The sequence below is a fragment of the Platichthys flesus genome, chromosome 22 (assembly GCF_949316205.1).
Source record: "Platichthys flesus chromosome 22, fPlaFle2.1, whole genome shotgun sequence".
NCBI lineage: Eukaryota > Metazoa > Chordata > Actinopteri > Pleuronectiformes > Pleuronectidae > Platichthys > Platichthys flesus.
This window is the reverse complement of record NC_084966.1, coordinates 7,469,617-7,486,042: the sequence shown is the minus strand read 5'-3', so window position 1 is coordinate 7,486,042 and position 16,426 is coordinate 7,469,617. Positions and strand designations below refer to the sequence as shown.

Sequence of the window (16,426 nt, the reverse complement as noted above, 5' to 3'; positions counted from 1 at the left end):
ACGTATCAGGGATATTCAACATCTTGTCCTAAAAAATGAAAGCATCAAAAAACACGTGTGTGGAACCTGCGTTACTGTAGGCCACCTCTAGAGGGCACAATAAACGAGGCAGCCATCATGGACACACAAACACAAGTGTATCTCAAGCCATCACTGTTGTTCTGTGAAAAGAGGCCCACCCCTCCACCCCCCACCCCCCCAACACACACACACACACACACACATACACACACACACAGACACACACACACCTAACTGTAAACACACACACACACACAATTAACAGCTGGGTATGCAGACACCTCCCCCCCCCTGCTGACAAGGTTTGACAAGGTTGTTGTGTGGTCGAACTTCTGAACCTTCTAAATGCAGAACTGCACGAATAGATTCCCGTGAGACAGCCTTTGGCATAAACATGTCCACCATGTTTACTATTTTTACAATGCAAAACCAAGTAGGTAAGAAGTGCTGCTTGGAATTCCACAGCACGTGTGGGCCCCCCCTTGAGCTCTGGGGCCCCCTCAAAGTATTCCTCCCTTCTCCCCCTGACTAGCGGAGCCTCTGCTTATTGCTCCACCATATACTTCTCTGTCCCTATACCATGCAACTCCAGAACCCATGCTCGCTGACCCCTGACCCCTCCCCCCCCCCACTGCGCCAATGCCTCCACGCGGAGGAGACCCCTTGAGTGTCACGTTGCGAGTTGCTTCCCTGCCCTCACGCCCGTTTGCATCTGTTCCAGGAGCTCTTAAAACCCCTTTTCATCCCTCAACACAAATGAGAGATTTAGTCTGTCATCCCTGGACCTCAGCCTGAAATCTGAAAACACGTCTCCATGCGTGTGTGCACAGATGAGGACGTCTTCACACTTTATAAGTACGGTTCTCATGGTTTTCTCCAAAATGCAACAAATTCCCTTTACCGCGCCCCCGACCGCACGTTAAACAGCTCAATCAGCAGCCTGTGATAGATTGTGTGTTGAAAGGTGCCTGTTCAAGCATGAAGTAGACCCGGGTGGACAGAGTGAGCCCGCCATTGGAGCGCTATTGTATCCTCACTCTGTCAGTCACTGTCTTCCTCCCTGTGTATTCTAATAGACCTTATCGAGGCGGCTTGAAGAGCACTCTGCACCAACTGACAAGATAAACCTGAGATAGATCTCAGCGGCGGGGAGGTTTCTCTGGCCAGGAGTTCATCTTTAGGCTTTTTTAAAAACTATCACACACACAAAACACACACACACACTGATTAAAACACACAGAATAAGCATAATCAGGAGTAAACAAACAGAGAACCACAGGTGCACCTCACAAACAGATGGACGCACAGCAGCGAGCCCTGGATATGTGCACAGGTTTTATCACGTGCATGTGCTCGTACTGTACGTGTGCACGTGTAGGTGCATGCACACACACGGTCAAGACGCCGTGCTATTGTCATTGTTTTGCCGAGTGCATTCACGTCCCATTTCTGTGCCATCAGTGTGGCTCGCGTGTTGCCAGTGTTGTTCTATAAATAGCCCCGATTTTATTTAGATGATAGAGAGAGTGTGGGCTCTCCAACGAGTTGCCATAGCAACAGGCACGTTCAGGGGCCCTGCTTGTGAACGAAGGATGAAGGCATGATAGTGTTAGTCTCTATCTCTCCTTCTATCGCCCACTGTCTCCCTCCCCACCTCCATTCATGGTCTAGATTAGCTTCATCGGGGTTACAGCTCATCAGAAAATTATCAACAAGCAACAGGTTACGCGTCCAAACCGCAGCACGAGGACTAATTACGTCTTGGAAACGCCAACATGTGTTGTTGTCTTGCTCTTCTCCCTCTTGTTCATCACATCGATTGACTTATCTCGCCATCCATCACCCTCGTTCTTTCTCCCCTTCGCCGCCTCCTACACTGGCTCTGCTTCTGTGCTCGGTTTATTGGCGGCTGGCCACTAAAGTCAAGGTGCATCTACTGTATTGCCCCTCGATATCTAATAGCTTCTCCTGCTTCTTGGTTCGGTCTAATGGCGAGTGGCCACCTACTGGGTTCGTTACACCGGCTCGCTCGGCTGCAGAGAGAGACACTGCCTGCAAAGTCGGAGGGAGGAGGAACCCTGATTGGCCGATTGAAACATTCATTCATCCTCCCTGAGAACATCCACGCTTTAGGGTCGATACGAGTGTTACTGAATGTGTGTGAAGCCGTCAATCTGTGACCCGGTTGGTGTAGAGATGGGATATCGTGCACGCAAACACACACACACACACACACCCATTAGGAGGAGTTGAGCTAGAAGGGGAAATTGATGATCTGGGTAAACACCGAGTACACAGCACTAGAGTAGTTCATTTTCACTGAGGGCCTCTTTGCATTAGTGGTCAACGGAGCGATCCATCGCAAACACCACTGTGGCAGACTGGCACTTGAGATAAAGGACACACACACACACAAACTGGTCTGACATGCTTATCCATGCTTCCCAATCTAATGTACCAGATAACAGGTAACACTGAAATTAATCGTTAATCTCATGTAAACATAAAAAATCCAACACAGCTTTTTTGACCAAGGACCAGCAAGCCGAAGTTTATGAACCGCGGAGATGGATAATCCCACCGCACGGGTCACCGGACCTGACTCGCAGGTACACGCTGCATCTGCTGAACCTTGAAACAGCGTCCTGCATTAAGTCCCCCCCCCCCCTTCTTCAAACCCTGTATTTGCCCCACAATGTGTGTGTGAGAGAAATCTACAAGCCAAAGTGTGTGCAGGAAGAAAGAAACGTCCAAGCAGCCTCAGTGTACAATGGTACAGAAATGTTTTATTGCGAATGAAATACATTAAGATATTAAATTATCAGTGTTTGGTGTTGTTGTTTCTTTTTTCGGAGTCCGACCATGCCAGACATGTATGTAACACGGCAGTAAATAAAGCTGAAACACTGACTGCTCCTTTCTTGAATGTGTCGTGTCGCCTCAGTAGTATGTCTCCTGTTCAACCCAACCTAGAAAACCAAAGGGGACAGAGTTAGGGACAGTTAGTTGTTGGGAAGTCTCACGTCACATTTGGGCTCTAAATCCCCAAAAGTCTTCAACTTTGCACTCAGGCCGCGGGGGGGGGGGGGGGGGGGGGTGATATCATCCCTCATGCTGCCTGGAGGCCGTTCCAAGAAATCGGAGCAGATTGGAGAGTGTGAGCGAGTCACTTGCAGAATTTGGAGCGAACACCGCCTCACAGTTTCTCATGAGATGATGATATCATCCCTGAGACCTTATAATAATCTCCCAGAGGGAAACATCAATGTGTTGGCTCCTAAATCGTTAACTGTACACAAAATCCATTCAATCTATGAGGAGTCACTGTGAATCCAGTGTGCGGACGCTTAAATAATGACATCAAGCTGTTTTTCTTCGGCCCTAAGCTACGTTTTATTTTTAGGGCAAAGAAAAATACTCGGCTTGAGTCCTGGTTTCCACTTTTCAGTCGAATTGAGGAAATTCAATGAGTACAGGGTTAAAAATAAATAGATTTGGGATTAGATTCGACTCAAATTTAAAGCCTGAAACTGTAAAGTGTAAAATCAGTTTCGTAAAAACACAGGAGCTGTTTGAAAACTGGCAGTTGAGCTTGTTTTCTGTGTCTGACTGTAACACATTATTCACCATGGATAGGCAATGAGGTGTTCACTGATCTGTGCTGTGGGGCTCAGATGTAGCAGATACACACACACACACACACACACTGCTGTATCAGAGCCAGCCCTACATGCAGGTTCTGCTCAACTCTGTGGGTGGAATGAGGCATGAACAATGGCAAGGTTGGGGGTTCTAATCCCACTGGGCCCTGCCGTCAGTCTAAGTTCACTGGTGTGTGTGTGTGTGTGGAGTAGGGAATTTGTGGTAGTAACACACACACATACACACACGCACATAGACACGGGGGAACCTACAGTGCTCAGGCTAAATGTGTTAACACCTGTATTTCCACTTCCCTACAACATGAAACAATCCTGTTTTCATCTGTTTGCTTCAACGGACGATAAAAGAAACACGTGTGAAACAAAAGTAAAAACTGTGAGTGGAGTTCTTACCGCCTGGGTTGCGTCTGAGTATATATCTTCTGGCTTCATCGTACAGGAAGATGAGGAGGGAGTAGGGGAAGGCACAGAACCACCAGCATGGCCTAAAGTAGATGGAGAAAGAGAGAGAGTGAGTCACAACTTTTAATCTGACAAAAAGCACGAGAGTCCTCCTCCAGGCCTGCGTGAGAGTTAGTGAGTCATACAGGTACGGAGAGTTTAATGTCATTCAATCAGCTGAAGTTTCGCTTCGAGCACATAAAAGGCTTTGGGAGAAGAACATTAAGCTTTGGGATTTAATTCAGAAGCTCGTCGGTGGCAAAATGAGGCCGAGCTGGGCCGTGGATGGCTCCTGTGTTCGAAAGTGTACGAAAAAAACGAATCGAGAAAGCAGCAGTCCTCTTTTCTAATCTATTGTTATTGCTTTATTTTACCTGTGTTAAACTACCAAAGTGTGAGCGGGCACCCTGACATCATCTCTACAAGTGTCAACATAAAAGCAGCGATCCTGAAAATCTAAAATATGCAACAATGTGGTTTAAAGGGCCCGGGAAGTGGCTGATTTTTTATGAATGAAAAACAACAATATGGATATACTTGATGAGAGTTTTTACTCACTTGAGGGGATACATTCTCAGGGCAACGTCCATGCCCGGGCAGTATGACAGGAAAGCTGCCAGAGCGGTTTCCTCAAACAGCCCAAAGATGAGGATGCGATTCCTTTGGAAGCAAAACAAGATAATTAAATCTCTTTCTGCACATTTTAATTTCATTTTTGGGAAGTTTCTTTAAAGGACAGTGGTGATATTAATGATAGGTAGGTATTTAAGGTTGCCGTGTGTCCGTACCTCATTCCCTGTTGAATGATGGAGTTCCTCCTGGTCTTGCAGATGATCAGATCGGCCCACTGGACGACCACGATACTGGCGAAGAACGCCGTGTGGCAGGTGAACTCTACGATCTTTCTGCGCTCGTACGTCTGCGTTTACAGAAAGGAAAGTTACTTTGCCGTCCAGTGTCTTACCTCGAAGTCCAAAGAACCGAAAACATGACTGCCCATGAACCAGTACTGACCCACTGCTGTCCGTAGCTGTCTTCCAGGTCGTTTACGTATTTGTCGTCCCAGTCCATTCGGATCCCCAACAGGTCCATGGGGAGGAAACCGTTTTCAGCCAGGATGACGAAATATGTGAAGAAGCCAGCTGTGGCCTGCATCATACCTAACAGAGGAGACAAGCAACATTTAACTTTGTGCTTCCTAAAGATACTAAATTTGTTTATTGTTGACGCGAAAATACACAGGTTGTCGCGCTTTGTCGCCCTCTGCAGGAAGAAGCAGTGCACAGCAACGGAACCTGACTCATTGAAAGGAAGTATCATTAAGTTTTCTTACCGATCTGTCCGTAGGCGATGCTGATGAGCCTCTCGTTCACCAGTTTGTCTGTTTTGGGGTTTCTGGGCTGCCTCTTCATGATGTCGCTCTCAGCTTCTTCATAAGCCAGGGAGATGGCAGGGACCTGGGAGACGATGGAGAAATAACAAAATGAAGACCTCATGTTGTCAAGTCACAAGATGATCAGCTGTGTGTCCGGTCAAAGAGCTCACCATGTCAGTTCCCAGGTCGATACAGAGGATGGTGACGGTTCCCAGGGGCAGAGGGATGTTGGCGATGATGAAGAGGAGGAAGGGTGAGATCTCGGGGATGTTACTGGTCAGGGTGTAGGCGATGGACTTCTTCAAGTTGTCGAAGATCAGACGACCTGACGGAGTGATTTAGAAAATGAATATTGGGAGGGAAGAGATAAAATAGATTGAGCCAGTGATGCTGTTGTGTCGGTCTTACCTTCTTCCACGCCGGTAACGATGGAGGCAAAGTTGTCGTCCAGCAGGATCATGTCAGCGGCCTGCTTGGAGACGTCAGACCCGGCGATGCCCATGGCGACGCCGATGTCGGCCTTCTTCAGCGCAGGAGAGTCGTTCACACCATCACCTGTCACGGCCACGATGGCGCCCTGCCGAGAAAAGAAACCAGCGTTGGTCCCACATTTCTAGAAAACAACAGAAGACATTTCTGAAAGCTTTTAATCCCTGCGTCTTCAATACCTGTCTCTGGCAACCCTCCACAATAATCAGCTTCTGCTGAGGCGAGGTTCTGGCAAAGACGATCTCAGTGTGGTACTTCAGGATATCGTCGAGGTGCTCCTCGGTCATGTCTTTCAGCTCGCCACCGTGCACCACGCAGGCCTTGGCATCCCTGGGGGGGGGGGGATCAAAGCAAGGGGTTAGGACAACTTAATTTCTCTGAGAGGAAAAATTATATCAAGGGGAATGGGGTTACGTGAGAAAACAGGAAATTTCAACAAGACATTAAAAGAAAAACTGAATGCATCCTCAGCAGAAAGCATGACCTGCAGCCAAGGAATCATGATTGATGATTTAACACAGCCATGATCTTTCCAGACCGGGGACATCTCTCATCAATTACAAACAGTGTCAGACCTCGGGCCCTAATTCCCTGTATGAGGATGTGTGATCTTTTTACAGTTTAAAAGGGATCCGAACACACAGACTGAAGTTGCTTGGGTAGGAACAGAGAAGTCACAAGCTCAGAGCTCTAACTAGATTAATTTGTCTGCAGTGCATTAACAGTAAAAGCCTTTTTGGCTGAATCGTCTGCAGGGCCTTGTTAGCCATCTCTGATTGAATCTTGCATTATTGGCTCTGGCAATCGGTGGGACAATTGCCGGCTGTGCCACATGTACAGGGAAGATGTTGTGAAACTGGACGAGAGCACAAACCTGGGGTTGACCTCTGACACTGGGACGTTCAGGCGGGCAGCGATGTCCTCAACGGTCTCGTTGCCTTCAGAAATGATACCCACACCCTTAGCAATAGCCTTGGCTGTGATGGGATGGTCACCTGTTACCATGATAACCTGGGAGTAGGAGGAGGAAAGAGAAAACATTTAGTAAACTTAAGAAAACCACTTCTTCTTTGCTGTGCTTGAAACTCGAATAAAGGCAGATTCACACCTTGATTCCGGCGCTCCTGCATTTGCCGACGGCGTCAGGCACGGCGGCACGAGGAGGGTCGATCATGGACATGAGGCCGATGAAGCACAGCTTCTCAGTGGGGAAGTTCACTTCCTCGGTGTCGAATGCAAAGCCGTCTGGGAACTGGTCATCGGACAGGTTGTATTGGCAGAAGCCTGGAGTAGGCAACAGGAAGGAAACGGGTTAGTACATCTGTTTAACTCGCCAGAGATGGACTGATGCAGCTTTAGAATGGAGTGGTGTCGTACCCAGAACTCTCTCTCCGAGTCCTCCAAGCTCCACGTACGCGTTCTGGAAAGCGTCCTTCATCTCGTCGTCCAGATCCTGCTCCTTGCCTTGGATCATGATGGTGGAGCAGCGGTCCAGAATCCTCTCCGGGGCGCCTTTCATCACCAGCAGGTGCTTGGTCTCTCCGGGAGTGTTGTTCTTGTGGATGGAAAGCTGCGGGACATGAGAGGGGTCAAATTAGAATTTCTTTTTTTCACTATCAGTTGTTGTTTCACCTGCAGTGGGAACCGCGTGGCCTGCTCACCTGGTACTTGTTGGTGGAGTTGAAGGGGATCTCAGAGACCTTGTCGTATTTGTCTCTCATGCCGCCGACGGATCCGCAGCACAGCTCGATACACTTGAGCAAGGCGGCTTCTGAGGCGTCACCGGCCACATCTCTCTGTCGATTGAGGGAACAACTGTTAGATAAGCAGCTCGACTCCTCAAGAGGAGACTTTTTAATTGAATAAAAAAAAGCTCAGCACGCCTCATTTATGTCTCCCCTCGGCTGAAACAGAAATATATTTGCCAGTAGTCATTAAGAAATAAATCAATGGGTCTGTCAGGCCACTTCCTTTATGTTTCAGAAAAGGCCCTTAATTATTTTGAGAGCTTTTTATAAAGATTTGTGGAGCTGTTTGTCCGTGTTTGCAAACTTCCCGGCCAATCCACGATGCCAAGACACCTCCCACACACTCCCTGCATTTCATCTTTCACCAAGCAACAGTGTTCAGTGCAACATGATGTTTTAAGAAAGAGAAAATATTCAACGAGGAGCGAGGGCAAACTCCTCACTTGTTTACAGCCTGGACTAAGAGATGGTGTTATACCGAGAGCCCAAGTTAATGAACTGGCAGAAACCAGAGCGTGTTTGGCAACTGGGAAGATCTGATGAATATCTCACCTTCAGGATGGGAACGCTGCCCTGCTCGGCCAGGAAGACGGCGCGGTTGCAGAGCCCGGCGATTCTGGCGAGGGCGGCCCAGGTGGCCGAGCTCCTATCGAAGGAGGCGCCGCTCTGGTTCTCCGTAGTGTCGGCCTCGTGGATCTGGTTGTCGAACCACATGTGGGCCACGGTCATCCTGTTCTGGGTCAGGGTGCCGGTTTTGTCGGAGCAGATGGTGGAGGTGGAGCCCAGGGTCTCGACGGCTTCCAGGTTCTTCACCAGGCAGTTCTTCTTGGCCATACGCTTCGCAGTCAGGGTCAGACACACCTAGGAGGAGGGATTGCTCGGGTTAGTCGAGGAGCTGAGTCACCTTTTGGATCCGTTTAATAGCCAAGAAACAGCAGGACTCACAGTGACGGTGGCCAAGAGACCTTCTGGCACGTTGGCGACGATGATACCGATGAGGAAGATGACGGCCTCCAGCCAGCCATACCCGAGGATGAGGGAGAGGATGAAGAAGGAAACACCGAGGAACACTGCAACGCCGGTGATGATGTGGATGAAGTGCTCGATCTCCTTAGCGATGGGTGTTTTGCCGCCATCCAGACTTGAAGCCAGGGTTGCGATACGTCCCATGACAGTATGGTCTCCGGTGTTGATGACGATTCCTTTGGCGGTACCTACAAAGACATTTTAGAAGTTAGAAACAAGAAATCTGACAGAATATAAAAACGGACTTCTGCAAATTTTCTCTGTAGTTTGGGACAAATGTCATCGTTTTAAAACTGTAAATAGATCCCTTTCATCGCTGTGATATTGACGTCAACAAAAGTTGTTTACCTTCAACACAGTTGGTGGAGAAGAAAGCAATGTTCCTCGTTTCCAGCGGGTTGTCGTTGGAGAAGTCAGGAGTACGGGTCTGTGGCTCCGATTCACCAGTCAGGGAGGAGTTATCCACCTGGAGGCACAATAACACAACAAGAATGAGATATTTTGAAGACAGTCAATGAAGAAGACACAAGAGAAAATGGCTGAAGATAGAAAATTAGATGAGGTTTGCGTGATCAGTTACATACAAAAAAATTGAGAGTAAATGCTTTATTATCCATAACATGTTCCCACCTTGCAGCCTTGGGCGTTGACGATTCGCAGATCGGCGGGGATCCGGTCGCCGCCTTTCACCTCCACCAAATCCCCGACCACCACCTCCTCGGCGTTGATGCTCTGCTTCTCACCGTCGCGGATGACCAGGGCTTGCTACACCACCAAAGGTAAAATATGTGTTTTTAGGTTTTCTTTGTATTCACAGAAGAAGAAAAAAAAAAGGATTGTGGGAAATAATCGCAGCGAAATTAGCTGGTCAGTCTAAAAACTCACCTGTGGCACCAGGTTCTTAAAGGAGTCCATGATCTTGGAGCTCTTGGCCTCCTGGTAGTAGGAGAAGCAGCCAGTGATGATGACGACAGCGGAGAGCACAACACCGAGGTACAACTGCAGGGAGGGAGCAAAAGGTTGTTAGTTCATCTGTGGAGGAACGAGCGGAGGTTTGAACACATCACCGGCGAGAGCCTCCTTACGTTGTCATTCATGGGTTCGTCTTCTGAGGCGGCCTGGATGCCGTAAGCCAGGAAGCAGAGCATGGCGCCGATCCACAGCAGCATGGAGAAACCACCGAACAGCTGGAAACCGAACGGATAACATACATTTAACATTTTGCACATTTTCCAGTTTGAGCTTCAACAAAGAATCTGAATATTCAACATATCTTTTATGTTTTTTGCTTGGCTAACATTCGCGACTTTTACCTGTTTACAGAATTTAACCCATTCTGGCGTGGTGGGGGGAGGCGTGAGGGCGTTGGGGCCGTCGCGGAGCAGGATCTCTTTTGCTCTGATGCAGGAAAGACCCTAAGAAAAGAGACCGGTAAAGGAAAACGTTAAACTGTGCATGCTGACTAACACCGGCCTCGGAGGTAAATACAGAGTGGGGATATCAGTAACTGCATCCCCCTGACGCACGCGTTGCCTGTGTAAACTGAAGAGAAACCTGTAAATCCAGTTTTGGCCTTGGAACTTGTTAAGGGGGAGAGGGACAAAGCTGAGCGGCAGGTTTCCTGAGCGGGTTCAGCGCTCGGGCCTGAGGAGGACGTGGGTTAGACAAAATAAACCACATCCACCAAAAAGAGAAATGTTTCCAGCCTCCTCTGTGTAATGACACAGTAGGAAACAAAGCCTGTGATAGCACTGGGAGACAGCACGGTTCGGCAATCAGCGAACAGCGTGTACACCAACAAGGTCAAGGCCACGTTTGTCTTTTGGAACGGCAGCAGAAGTGAAAAAGTGGGTTTTCCTTGCTGGTGTCGCCTCTCAGACCTGTGTTCTGTTTGAATGCAGTCTTTGTTTTTTACGAGGGGGGGGCGGGGGCATACTCATACGGGTCAGATTTCAGCAGATAATCAGCATCAGTCAGGCTTTTGGCCGCTGTCGGGTTGTGTGACGGGACTGTGTGTGTGTGCGTCCTTGATGAAGACATTTTGTGACTGAAGCGATTGAATCTACTTTTGTTTGATACATATTAACACTTTTAAATGTAATTTTGCTTCATAGTAGGGACCAAAAAGACATTTCCGAGAAATTGTGCTGGTGGGGAGGCAGATGGCTTTATGAGAAGAGTGATACAAATCAGTTGATATGAGCTTTTCAAAGACATCTTTTATTTTACAGAATTAATAGTGTAGAAAATAGGTATATTAACTTATATTTTACAAAAAAGATCTGTTTGTATTCGTTGGCTGATACACAAAGATAATTCCGCTTGTCACCTTTGGGGATTATCTCCCTGTGTGACATCATCCACAGCAGATAGAACAATAACGTTCTGTCAAGTGAGTCACCATGACAGGCTCTCACATACACAAACACACTCACACACACGCAGGATCAAAAACAAATATACTCATATGCAGATTGCTCACCCGGGCTAGATCAGTTCCATATTTCCTGTGAAGTTCATCGAAGGTTAACTTGTGATCATCCTATGGAGAGAGAGAGAATGAGAGAGAGACAATTAATACTAATTCCAAAGTCAGTTTAGAACCACACACATTATCTCCTTTGAGGATTCAAACATGCCCCGTCATGTCAGACCCAGGGGGAAACAGAGATGACACGGCAGAAATCAGCTGTCTGATCAGGATTATTATTGTGCGCTGCTTCCAGATCAGCCAAGCAGACATTTGAGTGAAACTAGTCTGGGACCCAAACTCAACAGGCTCGGCCGACGCCAGCCGTCGCATGGACTCATCCAAGCAGTCGGTTTGCTGTGAGCAAACAGCACAATCAATGCCCACCAAGTGACACACCGGTGTTTGTTTTACAGGAGTGGAGGCTGCATCAACATCGGTGTCAGTGAATGGAGGATTTTTTTAATCTCCTAAATGGTCAATTTGGAGTGGTTTTCCTTTCTTTTCCACCCATCCACCATTAGAGAATATCTCATTTGTTTTTGAACTGAGAGAGCGGGGGAACATGGATCTGCATGTGGAGAAGAGGAGAGAATCTGACACATCCCTGTGCCTACACAGACTTTTCTGAATAACGCCCACGGCCAATGAGGGAGGACATTCATCCAATATCATTTGGGTGATCTGCTGATGATAATATCTGACTCCCACCTTCCTTTTTTTCAATGCTGTGGAACAACAAAAGCATTGTAGTGAAATCTTTAGTGAAATATGCCCCCACTGGTTTCTGTGGTGAAGACTTGACAGTTTATCTTGTGAGTTACGGCTACTTAAATGAATGAGGGAATGTATAAACACATAAAGTATCAGTTCACAGTGTCCCATTATGTCTCGCTATCAAGTACAAGTTCACTTCGACCCTATTTAAGTTTAATGTCCCCGTCCTCCACTGTGTTTATACATAGATACTGTGTGAAGTCAGACTGTTGAAAATGCAAAGTCCTCGGCTATTAGCGGGTGAATTGAAGCCCTTTGCGTTTCTATGCACTATTTACAGCCAGTGCAGAAAAAGGGTGTAACTTCACAGCTCCAGCCTGACACAGTTTTGCATTGTAACAAAGATAGCCCAGCGTTCCCGTGCCAAATGTGCCAGGCATAGACGTCAGGTCTTCCATTCTTGTGAAGTCTGAACAGGAAATTCCTGCACTAGCCGGGCCTCTCCGCCACCTTGGGAAGACCACACTCTCCTGGACCCAGAGTCTAAGAAATGATATTCCAGACGAAAATCAATGGATGTTGGGACTTGGGCCCCATTGCTTTGCGTTGCTATGGAAAGAGTTTCTATTGTCTTACAGTGGACTTTGAGGCCTCGGGTAATAGTAGGATGACACAAGTGTGATGGTGCAATAATGATTAACATGTCTGCTTCGCTGGCTCCATAGAGACACCTACGCTACTGTTTGACTATCGGTTATTATCCTTTAACCACAGGTCAAATCTGAAAACCTGTGGACGTTGAACGCAGGACAGTAAATCCCTCTTGACCCTTTTGGTCCCTCCCAAAGTCAAACTCCCTGAATATGTAAGTTGCACTTAGGACAGCGGGGGGGGGGGGGGGGGCACATTAAAGACAGCGCCTGCTGTTAATTGCCGTCAATGATATGCTAAGTTGGCGAGGTTATGGCAGACAGGTGATACGGTTGCTATGGCATTGAGATGTCCTTCGGCGGCGGCAGGACTTTGAGAGCGAGTTGAGACATAGGCAGGACAATAATCATTAATACGTCAACTAGATGGGAGTTTTATTACCTAATAACCCGCAGCACTCTGTGACCGGCGGAGTGACATTGGGCGGAAAGTTATTACAAAAATGGCTGCCGGGGCCGAATGGAACTGTTACTCTATTGTGATTGTAGTTTAAAAAAAAAGTTAATTCAGACTGACAGCATCCGTGAAAAGCGAGTGACCTTGTGAAAGTCACTGAGTCGTAAAAAAAATCACATATCACATAAAATTTGAATTATTTTTAAATGATCAAATCAAATAGTTGTACTTTTGATCAGGACTTGTTTATTAAAGTTTTGTTAGAGGTTTGATTTGAATGTGAGACCCGACTCTCTTTCCTTGTGATCTGACCTTGTCAAGGACACGATCCTACTGAGGTTTACGGGCGCCCTGTCTTTTCAAAGGACACTTTAAAGGTCGTACGACAAACTTCTCACAAGGAAGGCCTTAAGTTACACGTGGAACCTTTAAATAAATGTTTTTGTTCTGTTTAAAATAGCACATGCACATTTCAACATGGAGTTCTGGTGTGGAAGTATTCGTTGGCCCTTTTTCGCTGACTTGAGGATGAAGCAAGGGCCTCGCCGACCTTGGGAAATGACCTCGTGATTCACACTGAGACAAAAAGGCTGACACCAGTGGAAACTGGTTAACCACATATCTGCATGTGACACGTCAAACCGACCTAAAAAAACTGTCTGTAAAACTTCTTCATGCTCTGCAAACGTCTGGTGCATCCGGTCGAGCAGAGTGTGATTGTGCCTCGAGATAGAAACAAACTCGCTCTTCCAATTAAACTAAGCATCGGAGGAAAATACACGGCCGCAGAAAAATCTCTAGATCGTGAGTTTTGTCATATGATGACGAGCGAACCTCTGACCCCACATTTCAGCGCTGAGAGCCAGTCTAGATCAGCGTGATTTAGACGCTAAGTACAGCTCTGAACTCCTTAATAACATGTGACTGCACATGCAGTGGTGCAGGCAGCAATCTTTAGGAAATGCAGGGCGGGCAGCACCATCTCATGTGACTCGCCGTGAGGTCAAAGCAGAGGTCTGTGTCCGTTGCGACCGTGTCATTGCTATGACCAATGGCAGTGGCATACAGTGACCCACAGCATTAACTGAGCCTAAGGGATGTGAGTGTGAGAGCAAGCAGTATGGTAAAGCCACGAACCTAGAACCTGTTGCTTTCGGTTTAAAACCTCCCACCAAGATAAATTCCAGTTTTGTGGTGTGCACTCACCAGGTCGACTTCTTTCTTCAGCTCGTCCATATCCTTCTTGTCCTTCTTGCCGCCCTTCTTGGCCTTTTTGGCATTTTTGGCCCCTTCGTCTGAGGTGGCCGCCAGTTTGTACTCATCTTTCCCTTTCTGCAGTGAAGAAAGCAAGACAAAATGAGTTCCTGGAGAAGACTGCGCGCATGAGGGGAAGCCTGCCCTGAAGCTTTCTCTTTGGCCGCGCCAATGTCAAACATGCCGTAAAACATTCTAGGATTGTGAGCAAAGAATTCAACAGGTTTCCTGAAATAAACTCCTGTACGCATGGGCAGGAATTTCGAGGCTGAGGTTCAAAGTACTTGGGGCAATCCACAGCTCTCCTGCCAAGCTTAACCAAGAGCTTGTGACCAAACCCTCAGCCCTCAGCTCCGAACTGTAGGAAACTCATAAGCAGGCGGAAAAAACATAACGACTCTGACTAGCAGAGGAAAACATGTGACAAAGCTGTAGTACTTACTCCCAGCCCCATGGTTGCAACTCAAGTCTGAGAGCCGTCAATTGTCCAATTGTCTTTTTAAATTGCAACTTTCCTACTCCGCCTCTCTCTCTCTCACTCACACACACGCTCTCACTCTCTCTCTCTCTCTCAGCCCAGCTGCGTCCTGTGTCTTCCGCACTCCCCGGTGCAGTGAAGATAGGTTGCCTCCCAGCACGTTACCTTTATATCCTCAACTGGCTCACCTGCCCTGATAGGAGGAGTCTGGGAGAGAGAGAGAGGGAGAGAGAGAGAGGGGTGGGGGGTGAAACTGGACGGGTGAGTAGTAGTGATGCTGGGGGCTCGGAAGGGGGGGCCCTCCTGGGGGAGGGAGGTAATAGCGGAGGAGGAGTGTGAGAGAAAGGGGAGGGGTAGGTCTTGTCTCAACTTCCCTGTTTCTTTTTCTTTTTTTCCTCTAACCACTTTCCCTCTTGTTTCACGCTTAAGTCTTTAACTTCACACGCAACAGGTGGTTTCGGATCAGACAAGTGAATCCCTGTGCGTGTGCTTCCTCTCTGTGCAGGAATGGAAAACACACAAAAATGGGTCAGGATGGCGGAAGAGGCAATGACAAACAGAGATAAAGCTGTAAAGGTGAAAGTCCAGTTCTGCAGGTGACTTGTTTGCCAAAAGCTGCAAACGAGCTGCAGGCATTTGAATAACAAAGTGCGAACGAGGCAGAGACATTCGCGGCTGTTTGAGAAGGCGCGGGAAAAAGAGTGTGTGTGCCAGAGGAATGCAAAGGGAGGAATCCTCCCTGTCTGAGGTCAATGCGTCTACTGAACTGGAAATAACCCAAAGAAAAAACACGGTGTTATCGATTTTAAAGAGATTTCACCTCGGGAAGTGTCAAAAGAGCGGCGCTGGAATGTCTTACACAATGCTAAACCGAAGTGTTTTGCATGGATTCATCCTGCTCTAACAATGAATGAGCTTACAGAGGTCATTGGCCCCCTTTCCGCAACTCCTGTTTGATTAATACACATTAATCGTCCGGGGAAAACATGAAAAATCCGATTTGAGGCCCCATGTGTGCCGGGGCCTCCTGAGCGTGTAGGTGAGATTTGGGTTCCCTGTCTGAGCTCGGGCAAAGTTCAGCTGCTGCTGAGCCCTGACACAGATACAAATGCTTATTTAATTGGTGTTCCAGGAAATGTTTGCCCAATTAAAAAGTTAAAGCCCCTATGGTTGGGGACGGAGTCAGAAAATGTCCTTTAAGACTAAATGTGCTCAGGTTTGGGAAGAAAAAGGGGAAAAGTGCCTAATTTGTCATATGTGTTTGTGCAGGAGGTCAAACGGCTTGTGTGACCCAGTCCCACCGCTCACAATGTCATCCCACACCTATGGCGGCCACCTGTAGCACAGCTCTACACACCGAAGGACATCCATGACCCTGAAGTCCCTCACGAAACCAAGGAGTGCCTTTCCTGTTCATTGAAACCCACAGGGAACAGGAGGAGGGATTGTCCTTGTGGGCTGGCTGGCTGGCTGGCTGGATGTGTTTGTAGTAAACTCGCAACTGTTTATAGTCACTAGACCATGCAGGGTGGTGGGGGGGGGGGGGGGGGCACACACACACACACTGATGTGAGGATGAAGAGTGAAGGAAGGTTGGGGGAAGGTAGAAACGTGAGGGTAAAAAAAACAGGCCATCGG

At 47.7% G+C, this 16,426-nt stretch overlaps 1 protein-coding gene across 1 annotated transcript; it reads right to left on the bottom strand.

The window, feature by feature from the left end:
• Window positions 1–2,781: 2,781 nt before the first annotated feature.
• LOC133933606 (sodium/potassium-transporting ATPase subunit alpha-1) lies at window positions 2,782–14,934 on the bottom strand. The gene is made up of 23 exons (XM_062380735.1): window positions 14,753–14,934; window positions 14,263–14,388; window positions 11,245–11,304; window positions 10,076–10,177; window positions 9,848–9,949; window positions 9,648–9,761; window positions 9,393–9,527; window positions 9,111–9,228; window positions 8,682–8,950; window positions 8,289–8,597; window positions 7,650–7,784; window positions 7,366–7,558; window positions 7,097–7,272; window positions 6,863–6,999; window positions 6,168–6,318; window positions 5,908–6,076; window positions 5,670–5,824; window positions 5,458–5,581; window positions 5,139–5,284; window positions 4,913–5,043; window positions 4,683–4,784; window positions 4,077–4,168; window positions 2,782–2,990 (listed from the first exon to the last, which is right to left on the bottom strand). The coding sequence occupies exons 1-23, from the start codon at window positions 14,762–14,764 to the stop codon at window positions 2,962–2,964; spliced, it is 3,087 nt and encodes a 1,028-aa protein (XP_062236719.1). The 5' UTR covers window positions 14,765–14,934; the 3' UTR covers window positions 2,782–2,961.
• Window positions 14,935–16,426: the final 1,492 nt, after the last annotated feature.

Bases quoted from the DNA above. Each gene is read 5' to 3' on its own strand.
- LOC133933606 (XM_062380735.1), bottom strand. The intron at 7,785-8,288 runs GTGAGATATTCA...CTCAATCGACAG, and splicing joins GCAGCGTTCCCATCCTGAAG to AGAGATGTGGCCGGTGACGC. The intron at 5,044-5,138 runs GTCAGTACTGGT...CTGTAAACGCAG, and splicing joins ACAGCTACGGACAGCAGTGG to ACGTACGAGCGCAGAAAGAT.